The sequence below is a fragment of the Hibiscus syriacus genome, unplaced genomic scaffold (assembly GCF_006381635.1).
Source record: "Hibiscus syriacus cultivar Baekdansim isolate YM2019G1 unplaced genomic scaffold, ASM638163v2 tig00110788_pilon, whole genome shotgun sequence".
In the NCBI taxonomy this organism is placed as follows: domain Eukaryota; kingdom Viridiplantae; phylum Streptophyta; class Magnoliopsida; order Malvales; family Malvaceae; genus Hibiscus; species Hibiscus syriacus.
In genome coordinates, this window is record NW_024062863.1 from 1437952 (window position 1) to 1458786 (window position 20835).

At 36.2% G+C, this 20835-nt stretch overlaps 2 protein-coding genes and 1 pseudogene across 2 annotated transcripts; 2 read left to right on the forward strand and 1 right to left on the reverse strand.

Moving 5' to 3' along the window:
- The first annotated feature begins 5721 nt into the window (after positions 1 to 5721).
- Positions 5722 to 8266, forward strand: LOC120140714 (annotated as a pseudogene).
- A 1044-nt stretch (positions 8267 to 9310) lies between these two features.
- Positions 9311 to 15415, reverse strand: LOC120140713 (ribonuclease TUDOR 2-like). The gene is made up of 17 exons (XM_039155703.1): positions 15236 to 15415; positions 14689 to 14863; positions 14193 to 14267; positions 13972 to 14088; positions 13776 to 13880; positions 13467 to 13673; positions 13152 to 13367; positions 12967 to 13074; positions 12058 to 12228; positions 11776 to 11973; positions 11331 to 11696; positions 11002 to 11229; positions 10734 to 10922; positions 10560 to 10640; positions 10289 to 10483; positions 9706 to 10083; positions 9311 to 9546 (listed from the first exon to the last, which is right to left on the reverse strand). The coding sequence occupies exons 2-17, from the start codon at positions 14845 to 14847 to the stop codon at positions 9340 to 9342; spliced, it is 3000 nt and encodes a 999-aa protein (XP_039011634.1). The 5' UTR covers positions 14848 to 14863; positions 15236 to 15415; the 3' UTR covers positions 9311 to 9339.
- A 4086-nt stretch (positions 15416 to 19501) lies between these two features.
- LOC120140933 lies at positions 19502 to 20202 on the forward strand. Its single transcript, XM_039155919.1, has 2 exons — positions 19502 to 19744; positions 19963 to 20202. The coding sequence occupies exons 1-2, from the start codon at positions 19502 to 19504 to the stop codon at positions 20200 to 20202; spliced, it is 483 nt and encodes a 160-aa protein (XP_039011850.1).
- Positions 20203 to 20835: the final 633 nt, after the last annotated feature.

A 20835-nucleotide genomic window follows, 5' to 3' on the forward strand; every position in this document is an offset into this window, starting at 1 on the left:
AGGATGGATCGGGAGGACCGACAGTCGTTTTTTTGAAAATTTAGATTTTTTTTTTATATTTATAATTTATTTTTACTCTTAAAATTTTATAAATTCTTCCGGTAATATAAAATCATGAATCCGAACTCCGCCGCATTATTGTTTGATTCTTCGGCTGCATATGTAGATGATTTGAGGGAATGCTTTCTTTCCTGTTCTGTCTATAGCACGGCACCCTCATCAAGCTGTTCAAAAATGGAGTTAAAGGTACGTAAAAGAATGATACTAGTTATAATTCAGAGCTTTCAGCCCTTAAATATATGTGAAAGATTGGATTGATGCACCTTCAAGTCAAGAATTAACCTAGGCATTTCTCTATTTCTCGGCATCGTCTCTATTGAGCAGTCACACTATTCATATATTTTTGGTCAATTGCTCCTTTAGCCCCCCAATAGGTTTAAAAACATTGAAATTAAGCCATATCCCCCTCAACTTTTGTGGTTCAGCTGCTCTTTAAATCCTATCAATTTTGAAATCAATGAAATATTAAATCTTACCTGCCAATTTTTTTAGTTCGATTACTCTTTAAGCCCTTATTATTAAATTTGATTACCATTTCTTTGTTTAATTACAAAGCATTAAAAGGACAGAAAATGAAAATCAATGTTCTTGAGCTTCAAATTAAAGTGAAATTTAAATGCTTTATTATTAATCTATTTTTTTAGACTTCTACATGATTATTCTTTCGGTGTCAATACTATGCATAGCTCATATTACACTATTTTTAAAAAGATAATTATAAGATAATTATAAGATAATATGTGTTAGTTTGATATGTTATATTTATATATTATTAATTAATAAGATGATTACGTGACACATTTATAAAGATTTTTTTAACTTTATAAATGGTTTTAATCTACTGTCATATATCATTAAATACTTATTTAAATATTTATTTATAACACATCACGGTAGATTAATGTCACTTGTGATGAAATTTTTTATATCCATTAATTGTATATGTATGAATGTATGTAAATTTTGAATATTCAATTTAATTCAACGATTAAATAGGTATACAAATATTGCATATATATTTGATTTCAAATTCGTTATCATTGCAAGGGTAAAAGTATTTAAAATATTTTAGATAAATATTCATACGATGGATCAAACGTTTGACGAGTTACTTTTTCTAACTTGAATCAAGAGTTAATAGTCGATTGAGGTCCAAATAAAATAGAAAAGACAAATATGAGAAAGAGAGAAGAAAAGGTAATCTCTTTCTAAGTTACAAGGGTATAGATATTTGGAATATTTTGGACATACGATAGTTCAAACATTATAAAACGGAGAGACTTAGTCGATTATTGATGGTTTATTTTCTTTGATTTGGGCGAAAAACTAATAATAAATTAAGGTCTAAGTGAAAAGGAGAGAGAAGTATCATTTCTTTCTAAATTAGAAAAAATATGAATTTATATATTTTACATGTGTGTGATACGACGATGCAAAAGAACAATAACCTCCCACTAACACGCTTTGTGTAGGTTAGGATGATTTGATTATTCTATCTTATTTTTATGGAAGGGTTGCCTCTTCGGAATAACTATTACTCGTTATATCTCAATTACAATAAACCTTATAAACAATGTATTGGTTGCTTTCAATCTGAATAAAATAAGGGCCTTAGCTGCTGGCAACTTTATGTATCCTAACGAGTATACTTTGCCGCAACCCAAATATTCCAAATACAATTACTGACAAATTACAAAAGAGGAATTCTTGTCCAAAATCGTATGAATATTTGTCATTATATTTGGACCTGTTACAAATGATTACTTAGTATACTAAACAAAACATGGGAAATAGCCTGGGAAGTTTCGGAGCTAAAACATGTAGCATAAACCCAACTTTGGCAAACTCGCCAACCGGCAAGGGTTGCGACTTTGAGAAGTGGAATATCGGGTATCTGACTGGACTAACGTTAATGGAGCTTCATTTTCAATTGCAGCCCCCTGAGTTGGTTTAGGGGTCATTTTCACCACTACACGTGGCATGCTGCAGCTCGTTAATATCACGCCGATAACCTCATTGCTCTGTGATATTTAAAAACATCTTATAGGGTTACAAGGGGAAGGATCCCTGAAACTTACTCTGCATTGAGATATTGTTTCCTTGTCCTTTTGTTTTTAGCACTTTTGATGGAACCAAAACCACTTCATTGGTTGTTCCAGGTTCATCGGATGTTACAAAAGACACTTCCATTAAACAAAGACTAAACTTTTGTTGTCTTCCCACATGTCAGAAAATACCAGGAAACGTCTTTGTTATTTGTTTTCATTGGGTGATAACACGTCCTCAATTTTTTATGCATATTGAACCCGAAAAGTGATGGGAAATACAGACTGAATTCTCGAATGGAGTCTCTAACTCTCTCTATATAAATCTCCACACCTGGCCTGGTTTTTGTGTAAATTGAGTTTTGTGCTTGCTAGTGAGAGGAAACCAATAGGGACCCGAACCGACCCGACAATCTCTAACTCTCTCCCTCAACGATGCTTCTGGTATTATAGCCTTGTGTTTCTTTTACCTGGAGAGGTGAGAGGAAACCAATGGACCTAACAATCTTAACTCTCTCCCTCAACGGCTCTTATGGTATTGGAGCCTTGTGCTCCATTTACCTGGAGACCCGCTGAGGTGAGAGCGTTAAAGAATGTTGGGCTCTCGGTCTGTTGGGCGCTTATAGGAACGGTAGTTAATGAAGTATTAGTGCGGGATCGATCCTGTCGGGATTGCTAAGCCGTGCTGTTCTGGGATCAGGTAAACTTCATAGCTGACCCTGTCGGGATTGCTACGCTACGCTGGAACCTGGTAAACTTCATAGCTGATCACTGCTTTATAATGCACGCTTAGTGATAAATTCTGAATTCGTTATGCCCCGTTAAATGATGTCCTATAGCATAGGATGATCATAGAGGTACGATGCGCTTTCACTAAAATGTGATAAATTAATGATTCGGTGGTGATGTATAAAATTAGAGAAATAATATTGTCAGAAAAAAAGAGTAGAATGAAAATAATGATAAATTATTTTAAAAAATAAACTAAATACTATATTAGTAGATAAAGTCGTCGATAGTTGAAGGTGACATTGATAAAGTTGTGGACAATTACCACTACTTTACTCCTTTTTCTTTGAAAACATGAAAATGAAAGTAAAGAGGTGGTCGCTTATGGATCCTTCCCTCATCTCTGCTGATTTTTATCAAATTAATCTGCAGGATTGGATCATGGCTAATCTTAATTCCAATCTTATTGACACGCAGTGGCAGCTTCCTTGGCATTGCCTTTTCGTATCGACCCTTTGGTAACTATGGAAAAATCGCAGTGATAAAGTCTTCAACAACACTTCTCATTTAGCTTGTGTTGTTCATTGCAGAAGCATCACTTGGACTAGATATTATGCCGAGAGTAAATCCCATCTACCCTTTCTGCTACCAGTGTTCACGTTCCAGTGCATTGGAAAGCTCCAAACCCGAGCTGGATAAGTTTGAATGTTGATGGTGCCGTGTCTATTCATACTGGTTTTGGATTTATTGGAGGCGTCTTTCGCGACCACGAGGGTGCTTGGGTTTTAGGTTTTAACAAGACGATTGGCATTACACAACCCCTCCAAGCGCAATTTTGGGCGATCTTCATTGGTATTCAGATTGCTTTTGGGATCACAGTTCCGAATTGCTGATAGTTCATACGGACTCCCTTGAAGCTGTCAAACTATTGGAACATCCTAATGCTGCTACAAGTTCTCTTCTCCTCATTCGAGCTATGGACAAAGCTCGTCAACAAGCATGGGTAACGGTCATTCATTGGACTCCTCGTCCAGGCAATGTTCCAGCGGATTCCATAGCTAAACTTGTCAATCCTCTCAGCCACGAAACGATCATAACGGAAGAACCCCTCTCTTAAGTCTTTTAGGGCTGTTTGTTTACTTCAGAATGATTAAACGTTGAATGATTCAAATGCTGAATGATTCAGAGGCTCTGTATGAATTAGCTCTGAATGTGACATGTTGTTTGGTAATGACTCTGAATCATTCAGAATGTACTTCTGTGTTGAATCATTTAGCACTGTTTTGTTGAATCAGTCAGCACTAAATCATTCAGAGGTGAGAAACAAATAGTCGGTTCAGCATTCAGCGCTGAATGATTCCATTCAGAGCCAAACAAACAGCCCCTAGACAATAATAAACTAAACATGAATATGCTGTAAGAACCTGGTTTCCCTTCTTTTAAATAATAAAAAAAGTATATAGACTAAAATATTTTTCTTAAAATTATTCTTTTAAGGGGAGAAGTCTAAAGAATTAAACTTTTGGTATTTAAACTATAATTATATTGTAAAATTCTAAAAGGTCGTTGAGTATTAATAGAGACGATTTTTTAATTTATATAATTTTTCGATATTTATGCATTGACAATGAGTAGATATGGGCATGAGTCGGATTTCGACCAACCTGACCCGACCCGAAAATTTTATATCCTTCACTTGATCTAACTTGTCTCGATCCGATTTTTTGAGAGAAAATCCAAACCCGACCTGAAATAATAATAAAATATTAATTTTATTCAATAAAATAGTGATTTAATTAAAAAAAATAATATATAGAGGGGTATTATTGTAATTATTCATAAATATATAAGGTAAAATTATATTTTCCCGGGTCAGGTCAAGTATTTTTCACTCTAAACCTGAATCTGGCCCGACCCGAACATCATCTTTTAAAAAAACCCAACACGACCCGACCTTAACCTCATTTTAAAAAAAACAACCCGATTAGGTCGTGTCGGGTCAAAACCCGTTGGGTTTGAGTCCCATGCCCATCCCTAACAATGAGCCAAGTACGCATTGTGACTATTTTTTCTCGAAAAATATCATTTTGATATTTAATTTTAATTTTTTATCAATAATTTTTAATCTTCTTTTAATCCGTACCCAAGAAGTATCTTATACAATATATAAAAAACTGAAAAAATAAAAAAATACATTTAAATTAATAATAACAGATCGAATTTTTTTTTTAAATTAGATGTCTAAAATTTTAATATTCTTTCCTTAAAAATAATGGATATACAAAATTTTTTATTTTTTTCCCTTAACAATTTAAATTAAATTATTATTTTTTAAATAATAGGGACGCACTTCGCCCCTAAAGGGCTTAGTGCATCCACCTCTGACTAACAATAACTTTAGTATTCCGAACTAAAATGTTAACATTTTAAAATATTATTTTCCATAAAAGTTAAAATGAATTTTTATACGTAATATAAGATTAAAATATTTATTTTTATAATAAAAATATTAAAACAAACTTTTACATATAATGCAAACAACCTTTATCAGTTTTACTAACGTTTTTAGTAATAGAAGGACAAATTTAACATATATGAATAATTTAAGTATGAAATTAGAATATTGTAAAATTTATGAATTAATTTAAAATAAAGATATATAGTACGAGGATGTCTGATTATACCCTACATACGCTCGGTTGCTGGATTGGCTCAAGTGACAATAAATGATTGGTTAATTACACGTGGCATTAGTTCCATTACCACGGATATATATCTTAAAAGATCAGCAACGTACAGTTACAGCTTTGAGTTTATTAGTCTCATATTAATACAATATATATAAGGAAAAAGATTTCCGATCATAATCAGAGTGAGGGTTCTTGGACTGATGATAATGGGGCATTTCGTGCTTCTTCTCTTAGCATTCACGTCATTGCAACTCCTCTGCTTCGCCTCTGATAATGATGTGGTAATTTGTTTTTATATCCGCATCGATTCGCTGTGAATATTTGAATCTGTTAAAAGAAATGTGATTTTTGTTTGTTTGGGTTGGCTTTAGGTTTTCTATGATTCATTTGAAGAGTCATTCGATGGGCGATGGATTGTCTCCAATAACGCTGATTATAAAGGTGATTTATTTATTTATGGATCTCGTCAGCGGAATAAATTAATAACCATCTTATAGATTTTATTTTTCTCTTTTTGTTATTGATCTTGTCATTGTTTTTTTATAATGAAAATGTTGATTTGTTTATTAATATTGTGCAGCTTATTATAGTACAAGTGAAGATAGTATCTGTTAGAGCCTGAGTTGATTTTGCATTTGAATTAGAATAATGAACATGCTCCTTGATAATATGAAATTGCAGGATCAAAATATGCATAGAAGAAAGCTAAAATGATGGATCATTAGGAAAGTGGAAATCATGATAAGATATACTTTAATGATGTTTAAACCATGTCTTTGATCCTGCTTTTTAACATTGTGATGAATTGGCCATTGGCAATTTGATGATCTTATTCTTCTGATATCAACTTGTATGCCTGGTGTACTTTTCGTTTTTTCGCCATTTAATGTACCTCAGCGATTCGCTTTCATGGACAATGCCTTTCACATTCGAGATGCTGGAGTTTGCGGTGTTGTCGAAACTGTAGACGATGCTGTGTTATAGACATGTTTTTCTGAAGGATATAGTTATATGATTTCCTAGGCCTATTGGATTTTTTCAGAGTGACAAATATACATTGATGTGATTTTCTGGGTTGCAGTTGTATGGAAGCATTCGAAGAGCGAAGGGCACGATGACTATGGGCTTCTCGTTAGCGAGAAGGCACAGAAGTATGCAATAGTGAAAGATCTTGATGAGCCTGTGAGTCTCAAGGATGGGACTACTGTGCTTCAATTCGAGACTCGCTTCCATAACGGACTTGAATGCGGTGGTGCATATCTGAAATACCTTAGACCTCAGGAGCCCGGGTGGAAACCTAAGGAATTTGACAATGGATCACCTTACTCTATCATGTTTGGACCCGACAAATGTGGACTAACAAACAAGATGCATTTCATCCTGAAGCATAAGAATCCTAAAAGTGGGGAATATGTCGAACATCATCTTGGAAATGCACCATCAGTCCCATCGGACAAGCTTACACATCTGTACTGCCATCTTGAAGCCTGGCAACGTGGTTAGAATTTTGGTCGATGGACAAGAGAAGACGAAGGTAAACTTCCTCTCAGATCCTCCACTTATCCCTGATAAGATGATTCCGGACCGAGATGAAAAGAAACCGGAGGACTGGGATGATAAAGCCAAAATTCCTGATCCAAGTGCTCCGAAGCCGGATGATTGGGATGAGGATGCACCTATCGAAATTGAAGATGAGGATGCTGTAAAACCGGAAGGATGGTTAGACGATGAGCCTGAGGAGATAGATGATCCCAAGGCATCTAAGCCAGACCATTGGGATGGTGAATGGGAGGCCCCCAAAATTGATAACCCAAAGTGCGTGACAGCCCCCGGTTGTGGCGAATGGAAGAGACCGATGAAGCCGAATCATGCTTTCAAGGGAAGATGGTATCCTCCTATAATTGACAACCCCAATTACAATGGTACTTGGAAGCCCCGGGACATCCCAAACCCCAAACATTTCGAGGTCGATAAGCCTGACATTGTGCCTACTGCTGCAATTAGTATTGAGATTTGGACCATGCAAGACGGCATATTGTTTGACAATATTTTGATAACCAAAAACGAGAAGGTTGTTAAGTCATATCGGGTACCCAATGGAAGCCGAAATTCGAGATCGAGAAGAAAAAACAGAAGGCTGAGGAAGAAGCTGATTGTTCAGGGCTTCAGGCGATCTGGAAGGCTTCCAGGTTTTATACTGTATAACTTAAAGTTGGCTATACCTCTGTTGCAGAAGAAGGTCTTCGAAGTCCTATACAAGGTTGCTGATATTCCTTTCTTTAGCAAACACAAACTTAAAATTCTCGTGAGTTTCTTTAATTTGATATTTCATGTGCAAATTTATATTTCAATCTACGGATTTCATCTAATGAAGTATAGCTTATTTTTCTTTTTGGATTTCATCGAGAGGGCTGAGAAACAACCGAACGCCACCATAGGTTTCCTGGTCTCCATTATGGTGCTCATCCTCGCGTTTTTCTTCATGCTTATTTCTGGTGGTAAGAAACAAGTGAGTTTTTCGAACCCGTCGTGTCTGGTAACTATGTTCTAGTTTCTGTTTGAATAACTCATTTGATTAAACGACGTGCAGCCAAGATTCGGGAAGAAAACAGAGGTCGCCGAGACATCAAATGATCAAGGAGGCAGTGGAGAGAAGGAAGCTGAAGAGAAGAGGAAGACAACAAAGAAACTGCCGGTGCTCCCCGCCAAAGGAGGCGTGACACTTGAAAAACGTAGAAGAAAGAAAAGAATTTGGCTGGTGATTATCATTTTCAGTTTTGGGCAAAGTTTTGCAGTTTAGGTGGGTTTCCCGTGGCTGAAACATTCTTGGTACATCTGGTTTCACTTCTGAATGTGAGTTGTGTTGATGAAAAGAAGAGTGTAAATGAGACGCTGATTTTTTATTTTCTTTCCCCCTTCCTAAGCAGTTTGAGCATTTTAAGTTTATTTAGGAAATGCCTCTGCTAAAGCATGTGTTTTATCAATCGACTTCAAGCATATTAACATCAGGAAACCCCATGAATTGTTGTTGAATCCCGCCTCCCCTGTTATTTGTCTCTATCTAAGTTGTAGGTTTAATAATCATATTCTAATTTAGTCAATTTTAATTTTTAATAAATAATTCAAATATTACAAGACAGTATGATTAAATTATATGTACTTAAAATGATTAATTGAAAATTAAAAACTAAATCTATAATTTACATAAATTACATGAGTAAAATTTCAAAATAAATTTGCCAGTCATGTATGAACATTTCCGCTCTGCCTTGGTAAACTACTACACTAGTAACTAAATGGTTCTTTCTATTTATTTATTTCAATGAATTGTTTGTTAAAACAATTATACTACCATAATTTTTTCAAAAAAAAATATACACTTCTTATCTAAACTTAAAATGAAATTTCAATTTTCTCCAAGCTATAATTACAAAGTCAATCGCCGAGCATATATGATTTTACTAAGTCAAATAGAATACTCACCCAAATCTGACACACGTGCGTATAAAGATAAAGATACCACAAAAATATCCATAAAGATATTCTTCTTAACGGGGGAAAAAGTTGTCTCTGATGTCTCCTTCGAATGGAAACAGAACAGAAACGCAACAGTTCAACTTAAACATGTTTCAAACAAATGTCAGCCTCACTACCAAAAACGGAAGATAAAGAAAAAGAGAGAGTCAAAATTTAAGCAAGTTTAAGCTTCTAGATGTTCTTTTACTACTTATAACAAAAAGATACCATTTGGGATTCCCTACTCCCAAGTGAATTCTTTTTTTTTTGGTTTACCTGGAGTGATAAAATATTAATATTCATCGCTTAGCAGCTCCGGTCTTCTTAGCAACAGCTGCTGAAAGAGGGGGAAGATCCTCCTCGTCATCCGACCCCACATCCCCGTACTGCCAAATTCCACGCCTACCGGTTTTTGCCTCCTCCTGGAAGCTCTCTAAATTGTCGGTCACCGATTTTCTGTCCTTGGATTCCCATCTCTTCCTTTTCTCCAGCCTAGCTAGTCCCTCCTGAAACAAGTGAGCAACCAGTGAAGAAATTGGATAAGCATGGTAAAATAATATGACCTACTCCAAGGTCGTATTTTGCAATATTAAAAAATTATGACAAGTATTGATGTTCGTATCTTGTGAGTTTTTAGTAATATAGAAAAGGATAATCATTCAAACCTGTAGCATTGCAGCATTAATGCTAAGGTCCGATTTCTCGGCAACGAGAGTAACAATGAGAACGGTGCCAGTTCCTTGTCCCTTGACTTTTCCACCTGAAACATCCCTTTCTTCTATCATAGCAGTAAACTGCAGTGAGCTCCCCAATGTCTGCTCGCTCAAAAACTGAGCAGCCTCGGTACCAAACTCATCATCAAGGTTTGGAACTTTGAGAAATGCAAGACTGCATAGCTGAGCAAGCCCGGGAGATGCTGCTACTGAAGAATCAAGAGGTCGTAATTGACTGTATGGAACCTCCTCTTGATTCCCGTAATCAATATAAAAAACTTCAAACTTGTCATTCGGAGATTGAACTCCTCCTCCAGGTGCATTGACAACCTTCACAAGCCAAAGGAGGAACACAAAAACATGTCAAATGGCATACAAAGATGCATAACAAGCAAACGTGCAGGCACGCGTAAAAGGAAACAACCACCCCCACAAAATTTAAAATATAAACAGTCACAGAGAAGATTAGGAACTTTGAAAAACAAAAGATAAAATAAAAGCCTCAAGGACTGAAAATCAAGTAAATGGAAATAACCATAGCACGATTCCAGGAATTATCCATGCTAAACTGAGCAAGGACAATGTCACCCTTCTTGGGATTAAAAGCACCGATCACAGGAGCTTCTTGAATATTTAAAGATGCAAGCTGTTTTTGAATAGCTGATACTCTCTGATCTCCCACCGTCTGGACATAAAATTTTCCACCACCAAGTACTTCTGTAATAACCACCTGAAAAAAAACAAGAGGAGTAATTCACCAGTTCATGACAGTTAGAAAGTTCTATCTAGTTGAGTTCCTCGAGGACCTGCAGTAGTTCTTTTTGTTTGTTTTCAACAGCAGCTTGTTCGTTGGAAACTTCCTCCCCTTCAACATAGTTCTCCCAAATCTACAAATAGAAGTGTAAAGATAAATAAATCCAAAATGTTGAATTAGCATTACCAAAAGAATAATGGGGAAAAGGATATGAACTGATTCTTACTTTCAGCTTCTGCCTCTTGGCAGATTGCTCGGCCTGTTCAAGAAGGTGAGCATCAGGAATCCTATCACTACCAAATGAAGTTTGTAGCTTAGCCAGGCCAGCCTCAAGGAGTGTAACAGCGATATTGGTTTTTGACTCCCACAAAGATCCCAAAAATGTTCCGGTTCTATCAACGGTTTCAACTTCAACCTATATAGAAAAACATGCATTAAACAAAAGCACAAAAACAAAAATGGCATACAAGCAGTTCGAAGAGAAAGACCGATACCACAACATCTCTCTGCATGATCTTTCTTCTCATCAGTGCTATGGCTTCATTTGAGTAAGGCTCCTCACGACCAGGACACCTGACACCTGAAAATGAGAAGGCAATACTACAAGTTTCCTTCGGAATCAGCAACTTAAAACGATGACCACTTAAGACATATTCCACAACAGCTGGTATCCTGCCCCGATTCAAGAATGGCAAGAAATCTCTAGCTTTTTTGGCCGATGCCTGGTATGAGACAAGACAGACATATATGGAAGTTGGAATTCAGATAAGAAATAAAAATATTCCAGAGAGAATAATTGAACATAAAAGGAGATACAGCTAACCATTGTAAGGTCTTGTATGTGCATGGCCGGAGGATCCTTTGCTGAATGAATTCCTTTCTTTCCAGAAATAGCACGGGATTCAGCAGCCAGAAGAGTATCATAATAGTTTGATCTTTCCTCAAAATCTCTATGTCTTATCACAGTGCCAAAGCCACGTCCAACCACCAACTCTGCCACATTCAACCCAGGCTGCTGGTTGCCTTCTGTGGATGCAGTTGCTGCCGCAACCTCGTCACCATCACCCTTGACTGGAGACATGAGGAAGACTGAGCCAAAATCCATTACCCTTGATTCTCCAGGTGCAGAAGTAGCTGCAGTTCCATCTGCCATGGTGACCTTCCTGGAATATTCCATTTGTACAGTCACCTGACAATAGCAAGTTGACGATTTGTAAATATATGTTCAACACTACCAAAATAAGCTTTAAATGAAAAGGAATTCAAACCTGTTTTCCAATAAGGCGTGTTCTTAAAAATTCCCTTGCTTCACGGGCATAAGCAGCTGGCTTTTCATCTCTACGAGGATTGCCTATTTTTGGACATCTAATGCTTGAAAGATTGACTCGAAGTTCAGCAAGAGGACTGCCATAAGGAATAGAATCATCAGCCACAACAATGCAGTCTCCACTAACAACCTCAACAACCTGAGAAAAAAAATATAATACCGTAAATAATTACAAAAGCAAGAACCTGCTAATACAAATATCATGAGAAACTAATTCTATTACCTTCCCTGTGAAGTTTTGATCACGAATTGCCTTGGAGTTTGTAGCTGGTGGTACATAGTTTGTCCACATCCTCAGCCGAGCCTTCTTGGCTTGAAGCTCTGCAGACTTCAACCGCCGTTTGGCGTCATCCTCCATCATATTAGCACTCCATTCAACATATTTTGCTAGACCCTTTATTTGAGAATAAATGGTTAGGATGAGAGGTGAGGGAGGGGGAGACAGAGAGAATTCAGAATATATTAACACAAAATCAAGAAAAGGGATATTGGTATGAAAAGAACTCTGCTAAACCAAGAAATAGATGGGCATAAAACCAAGGAATTACATAATGTAGCATCTTTAAAAATGTCACAAATACATAAAACAGAAAAATTAAGGTGTAGGCTTGAATGATATATACTTATCAAGTTTGTATAGTGTTTAGGAAAGAGAAGGTAAGCTAGAGATCTAAACCAGAACATTGGACCAAAAAAACACAACTAACAATTTGTTTGAGAGAATGGAAATTAAAGATTTAAGGTACATGAAAAAACAGTCTGGTAAAGATCTGGCAATAAAGGACGGTAAAGCTTCTTTTTCCAACAATAACATGGAACAAAATGATAGTTACACAACCAAAATTATCAGTTCCAATACCGTTGCAATGTAAGAAACCTTTTCCAGAAGCTTCATTTTAAGATATATCAAGTGTACAAAATTCTCTGGCAAGGAAAAATGGTCACATTATAGTTATCAAGAAACTGATGTTTTTGAGGGTATAGAAGATTTTACAAGCAAAGGCAGAACAAAAAACTTATCTCAAGTCTAAAATATGAATACTGCAAACTATAATTCAGTAATAGTCCAATGTTGGCATCATTCATTAAAACATATGTTAAGGTTGAAGCAAAACAAAACCCAAGAACATACATTTTCCACAAGCTCCAAAGCAAGGTCTTTTGCTGTATCACCTTCAGGATAATAAACTGACCCAATCAAATTGCTGAATTTGTCAACACCTTCAAGAACAATACGTACCTACAAAAACAACCTTGAATTAGCCTATTATTCAAAATTAGTGAACAAAAGTCATCTTAGAGTATTCATTCATTCACTTCTCTATTCAAACAGTGAACTTCTGTAAAATATTTTGCTTCTGGTCCAAAGGGATCAGGGGAAACTTCAGCAGAAGCTGTCGATGAGGCAGCAAGCCTCTGTGCAGTTGTTAAGGCGGTCTGTGGCTCAGCTGAAGCATCTCCATTTTGTTCATCAGCAGTAAAATCTGTTTCAATAACAGTTTCGGCAGCAGCCCTTCTACCCATTGATGGGGACTAAATAAACAGGGACCAGGGTAAAGATATTCAAAAGAGAATCTCGTATGATAACCAAAAAATAAAATTAAAAAAAGGGTCATGAATTAGATCTTGTACCTGGATACCAGCAACAAAGACTTGCACAAACTGAAAATCTGGAAGTAAATAGACTCGAATAGTACTACCATCGCGAACCTGCTCAACAATACCTTGCATTGGACTGCCCTTACTTGCAGCTAGAAGACCCATGGCATCCAAGTTACTTGGGTCACCAATGGCGGATGGAGGTAAATTGCGTATAGAAGCCTCAGCAGCACCAGGCACCTACATCCACAAATACGAAGACAATGATCATTTAAAAACTACTTTTTACTAGATCAGTGAATCAAATATATTATGGACTCTCACAAAGGAGAAAAAGATTACCTTGCTCCATCGGCCTAGACCTTCTTGTTTGGCTTGTTCTTCAAGGCGTAACAATTCAGCAAGAAAAGGACTTGCGTCCCCTTTCTGCTGTCCTTGCTCCCTAACCTGTACAAGCCAGGATCAGTCAGATTTGAGTACAAAAAAGAAGGGAAAGTGACCTTTTCCAAGTATTTTTACAAACAGAAAAGCAAATTACCTTTGCCCAGCCTGCAGAGACAACAAGCATCGCCACATTTTTGTCACCACCAAGGTAAACAGACCCAAATTCTCGGCCTATGCTTGGAACTGTGTATTCAACTCTAAAAGTGACTTCCTAAGAACAGAATAAACTAATTAGATCCATAAAAAAATCTAAAAAACCAAATGTTACCTATATCAAGTAAAAACAATGCACAAATTAATTGAAGAGACACAGACTTTTCCAATGCAGAGCTTCCTCAAATACTCTCTGCTGTCCCAGGCAAATGGCTCATCAACACCTCCTCTACGGGCCTATTATTTAGACAAAAAGGAAAAGCAAAGAAAACATCAGCTGGAAGTTTTCCTCAAAAGACATGCACCAGAAACTGTAATCTTAGACCTTGGCAATTATACAATCAAAACACATAACCCAGTAAAAACTCTCAGAAACAACTCTCATCCAACAAAATCATTATTAGCTGACCCTATTCCCATATGTAATGGGGTAAGAGGAGGTAGGGTAGTAGTCTGCCCCAACGCCAGGTTGAGAACAGCTTCCGTGAAAGACCTCCGTTATGAATTGCCCGTCTAACTCAGTTGGAGCGCAAGACTCCCTCGTGGTCGTGGGATCGAGTCCCACTGCCAGCAATAAAAAAAGTCAAACTAACAAGCAAGTCATCAAATTTAATACCGAACCAAGCCAGAAGCAAACTTGCACTCAAACGGGCTTTACCAGTCTAGGAGCAATGAGAGATGCAAGGGTAATGGTTTTCTCAGGGGGAGGTCCAGGCCTGTTAGTGGTCAAAGCCGTTACCACCAAGCTATCACCCGATGGAACTGCTTTGACTCTCCCTTTGTACCACCCCGTGCCACCAGCTGCTGATGTCGCCATCGTCAACAGCTAAGATCTACGTTAAAAGTCAGCAAACACTCTCACTTACTACATCAGTATTTCGATGAATAAACAGAAATACTTGCAACTTCAAAATAACACAATTCAAACAAAAAATCATCCAGATCTGTAACACCGGATTAATAAATTCATCGAAACGGCCGAAAATTCATCGTTTAACATGCTACATGCAACATAAAAACGTCAAAATTTTAATGACAGGTTCGATTCAGAAACTCGATCTGTTAATTTACCAAACAAAAGCTTCGAAAAACAACAAAAATAAGATCAGTGCATGCAAAATCAGATTACAGCAATGCAAACGAAAGAGATCTAATATATGAAAAAAAAAGGATATGGAAAATTATCGGCACTGATGTTTTTTTACCTGGATCAGCTGAGGAAAACTGAAACCTTATTGGTCTATCACAAAAATTGATAGAAAGGCCTTAATTCAGCTCCGTTTATTATTTTCTCAGTGTTATTTAGAGAAAATAAATAAATAAATTTCAAAAAAATATAAAACACAAGCGAAGATACAAGATAGAGACGGCGATCAGGGAGAGATAGGAGATCGATATGTAAACAGAAGTAGGCGACGTGAGCGATGACTATTTATGTACCCTCTTTTTTAGGGAAAATTACATCGACTGCCACGAAATTTACTCGAATTTGACCATAGTGAAAGTGAATCTTTCTTCGGGGTTTAAGATTTATGAACAGATTTCGGGAAATCATAAATTTTATTTATTTTTAAATGTTTTAATCATACTGAAATACTTTTTTTAACTTTTAATTCTACAGTGAAGTAAATTTTAAATTTAATTTTTTGAGATTTTTTAAATTTTAAATTGTATTTAAACAACTCTTTTAACTTAAATTAATATTTATTTAATTAATTTTTTATTTAAACATAACTTTTATTGTGTACGAAATAAATGGTAAAAACTTATTTGAGCACAATAGAAATAGTTTTATATGAATTTACTTAAGCCATACCAACTTTATAAGCTTGTTTAGTAGTTAAAATTTTGATAATATTATTTTTAACGTAGTAAAATAATAAATAATAAACTTTTTTAATAACTTTAAGGCGGCAACCTATATAAATAACTTAACTGTTAAATTATAACACGTGACTTTAAAACATAATAAAAATTTAAATATATTGAAAATGGCATATGACTTTTATCTGCTTGTAAGTTAAAAAAACACATTGTTCCTATAGGAAATATTTAATCTGAAATGAAAAATTAAATATGGAAATTTGAGTTTAATTTCAATGTTAGTTTCGTGCTCAAAGTTTTTTTCTTTTCTAATTAGGTATCTATATTGTTTTACTTTAAAACACGAGTCGAATATTCTTGACATCATTTGCTTTGAATATTAAGGTGAGTATTGAAATTAAATTCAAATATCAAATTAGATACGGAAGTGAAACTATAATAACCTTTTAAAGGAAGCATTTGGTAAATTGTTTAGGTTAAACTAACGATTTAATTCGGATCCAACAAGTTTTGACCCGATCCAATATAAACAGAGTTTTTCTTATTAAATTTGGTCTTGGGTCGGGTTTAATGTGAAAGTTTTTGGGTTCAGGTCAGAATTGGATTTAGACTAAAAAATCTTCAACCCGACTCAAACCAGATATTTTTATTATATAGATTAAGTTATTTACAAGAATGTCATCTAATATATAACTGTTTTAGGGTTTCTTTCTTTCATTTTTCTTGTTCTACCGATGATGCTGGATTTCTCTTCTCTCTAAGATTTCTTCATTTCCTCCCTCAAATCTTATCTCTCGAGTGAATTTAAGAGCGAAGATAAAAACTAAAGGTCCTTGGATTCTTATTAAGTGCAGCTACTCAACCAAACAACCATTTACCTTCTTAAAACGTAGCCACTTACCTGAAAATAATTCTGCTCGAGTCTCAATCTTAGACTTTTTCTCTTCTACATCGTACTTAGGCAAGTTTCATCGTTAAAGAGAATGTTCCAAGTTTACAAGTCATGATCTAAAAGGTGATTACCCAACCCTTTTACAAATCCAAAAGCATGGAGACCTAACTCTTTTACAATTCCATGAGCAAAGGGTTATCTTTATGAAAATTTTCTTTTTGTTCAATTTATTTAATAACATAGGTCAGGTCGGATTGGGTATAATTAGAGTCGAGTTTATATTTTATTTTTGGAGCTGATTCAGATCGGATTAAATAATATTAAATTGGAGTTGAGTTGGAGTCGGATTATGGTTTCATTGTATCGGGTTGGAGCAGGCAAAAATCTAACTTGACTCAACCCATTGGCATCTCTAACATGCTCATCGATCTTCTAATTTTCTCAATCAAACTGCATAATTATTTTAATGATGTTAACGAAGTCATGTAAATTGTGACATGATAGTTAAAAATTTGGTGTAATTATATATTTGGTCCTTGTTACTTACACATTTTATTAATTTGGTCTATCTTACTTAGATATATGCCACGACACATTATCGTCTATGTTAAATGTTAATGACTGATGATTTAATTTATATTATTTAAATAGTTAAGTAATCTGATTGACAAAATTAAAAGATCAATAATCAAATTAAAATATCAATAATCAAATTAAAATTCACCTATAACAGGGTTTCAAATAGCAACCGAATAGCGGTATCGCGACTGTTATATCGCGGTCGTGGCGGTGTCCGAAACCGCTACCGCGGGAAATAACGGTGTGAAGCGGGATCACACCAATAGCGGCGGATTGCGGCCGCTATTTAATGGATCGTGGCCAATCGCGGCAATAGCGGACCGCTATTATGCTATTATTCCGTTATTTTATTTTATTTTTAAAAACATGTTTTTTATTAAAAAAAATCAGCTCCTTCGAAAAAAATTCACAATCGCGATATCCGTAATGACCGCAATAGCATCCGTTATATCCGCAACTGTGATAAACGCGACTCGACCGAAAATATGACCGTGAACGTTATTTAAAACCCTGAATAAGTGATGACGGACATAATTTACCTAATCATTTATCTTTGTTACTTACTATTTAAAATTCAGCAAAAACCCTAATCAAAATAATAAAACATGATTATAAAATCATGAGAAATTCATTCACAACATGATTAATCCGAGTCTCGCGGCAACAAGTTTCTCTCCGAGATCCGCCACCCAAAGATTTTAACTTTGGGAAGGGTGGGAAGCTTCGAAATTTTGGAATCATCCCGAATAGTACATGCCTTTCATAGAAGCCAATTGTATCTTGATTTTGTTGAATAAACTCTCGTGTTATGGTGCTCCCAGATGAGCACGTCGTCCTCACATGGTGAGATGATTGTGCCGAGGATGGCTCTTGCATCAACCTCTGAAAAAATTGAAGTAAATTTTGCTGTATTCCACAAAGGAAGTCCTTGCACCATAAAATCCTTACAACGAGAGGGGATATCTGAATTGTTGATATAGGTCGAGATGAAGGAGATTGGTTTGGATCCACCCCACCTATCGAAATGAGTTCTCACATTACCATTGGCGCCAATCCTACAAAAGTAGCTATCAACAAGAGTCTGCTTAGCTTTGAAAATACCTGACTACACAAATGATGGCCTCTCTCCAAGTTTAGCTTTAAGAATAGATGATCGGGGAAGTACTTGGCTTTAAGAACTTGCCAACTTGGAAAAGCAAAGAATTCGGATTGTGGATTAGCTTCCAAACCTGATTGTCCAGCAGGGCTATATTGAATAACTTTAAGTTGCGAAACCCCATCCCACTGTCTCTCTTGACTCTACATACCTTGTCCCAAGAAATGAACGCCCATCCTCCAGAGTCGTGCTTCCATAACCACCAATATGCTCGCATCTGAGACATAATCGCTTCAATGATACCCTCCGAGAGAAGGAAACAAGACATGGCGTAGACGGAAAATGCTTGAATGACCGACGGGAGGAAGACTAAAACCGAAAGCTTCCAATTTATTACGCCCCACCACAAGTGGGAGACAAAATATGTTATGGGGAAGTGGATAAAAAGCCTGCACCACTTTTCTGCGCAAAAATTGCTGTTTTCCATTACATGAATATACTGTTTCCCTGCTTATGGAAAATGTTAGATTATGTACCAATTATTTTTTACGAGTATGACATAAGCATATAAGATAAAATAATTGATTTTCCATTAATTTTTTCTGTTCAACTACGACATTAGACTAGGGTTCAGGGAGGTAACATGGGGATGCTTTGTCAGAAGGTTAAAGTTCAACATTCTAATGAATAAATTAAAAGTTATCATTTGACTAATTAAGGTCAAACTATTATTTTAGACTTGCATATTTCAACTCAAAATTGTTTGTTCACATGGAGGATCATTTGAAAATAAGTTATAATCCGTTATTACACGAAGACCCTTTTGTTATTCATCAATCTTTGATCATACCAAAATGGATTCGAGGTTGTTTGAGCCTGCTAGGACCGGGAATGTTGATGTTTTAAACAAGTTACTAGGAGAAAATCCTCTGATCCTCCACACCATCTCACTTTAATCAGGTGAAAATCCGTTACATATTACTTCAGCTGCAGGGCACACCGGTTTTATTCGAGTGATTTCGAGTTTAAGGCCTTGAGTATGCCAAAGAATTAAACAAAGATGGTTTTAGCCCTCTGCACATGGCAGCCGCCAACAGACATATCGAGGGCGTAAGAGAGCTTTTGAATGTTGACATGAAAATATGTTGCGTAGAAGGAAGAGATAACCAGACCCCTCTCCATTTTGCAGCTGTGAAGGGGAGGGTTGACGTGATCGACGAAATACTTTCATGTTGTGCCGAGTGTATCAAAGGCGTGACGGTTGAAAAGAAAACCTGTTTGCACCACGTTAAGAACAGCCAATTTGGGGCCATTAAATTTATGGTTTAATGGATTCTATAGAGGATGAAAGAACTCTTATATCTTAAGGATGAGCAAGGCAATACTGTTCTGCATCTAGCTACTTGGAAGAAACAACGGTAGGCAAGTATATTTCATTATCTCCTGCTAAAAATTTGTTTCTTTACAAATTTTATGGAGTTGATTTCCCCTGATTAGAGGTAACAATGAGATGATCAAATGGTATTTCTGTATTGTTTCAGGTGATAGAACTATTACTAGGTTGTGGAACAACTAGTTCAGTCTTGATGGAAGTAAATGCAGCAAACCAATGTGGTCTTACTGCCCTGGATGTCCTGCAAATGTTTCCTAGTAAAGCAGGAGATAGAGAAATCGCAGAGGTGCTTCAACGTGCCGGAGCTGTGAGAGCTAGAGATCTTTTGATATCTCCATTTCCTTCATATGAATCTAGTGATGGAGTTATAAACCAACCCGGAACTTGACCGAGATGTCGATGGCTAACAGATAACGTGGTAGAGTACTTCAAGTTCAAGAAAGGCCGAGACTCTCCCAGCGAAGCACGCAGTGCTTTATTAGTGATTGTTGTTTTGGTGGCCACTGCCACCTTCCAAGTCGGACTCAACCCTCCCGGCAGTACATGGCAAGATAATAGTAATATTAATTCTCTAAACCCGATCAATGGCATCACGGGTCTCAGCCGAGCAGGGAAATTTGTCATGGGAACCAACAATGGAAATACTTTCGCACTATTCGTGGTTTTCAACTCATTAGGTTTTTCGATGTCGTTTTTGTTGCAGAAGATGACTATCGGATAGAGCAAAACCGCAATTGATAATTTGAGGAAAAATAAAAATGAAGATAAAAGAAAGACAAAATTTACGTGGAAAACCCGTAAATAATATAGGGTAAAAACCACAGACAACGGTAGAAGAATTTCACTATGAGAAAATATGAATTACAACCTCTCTCGATCTACTAAGGAGAAAACAATGATAATTCTCTCTTGATAAAAAGAATAAAACAACTCTTAAGAAACTCTCTAAATTCTCTCTAGCATTGGAAGAAAGGTAGAATGCTTTAGGATGGTTTTGAAGCTAAATGAGCTAGGGTATTTA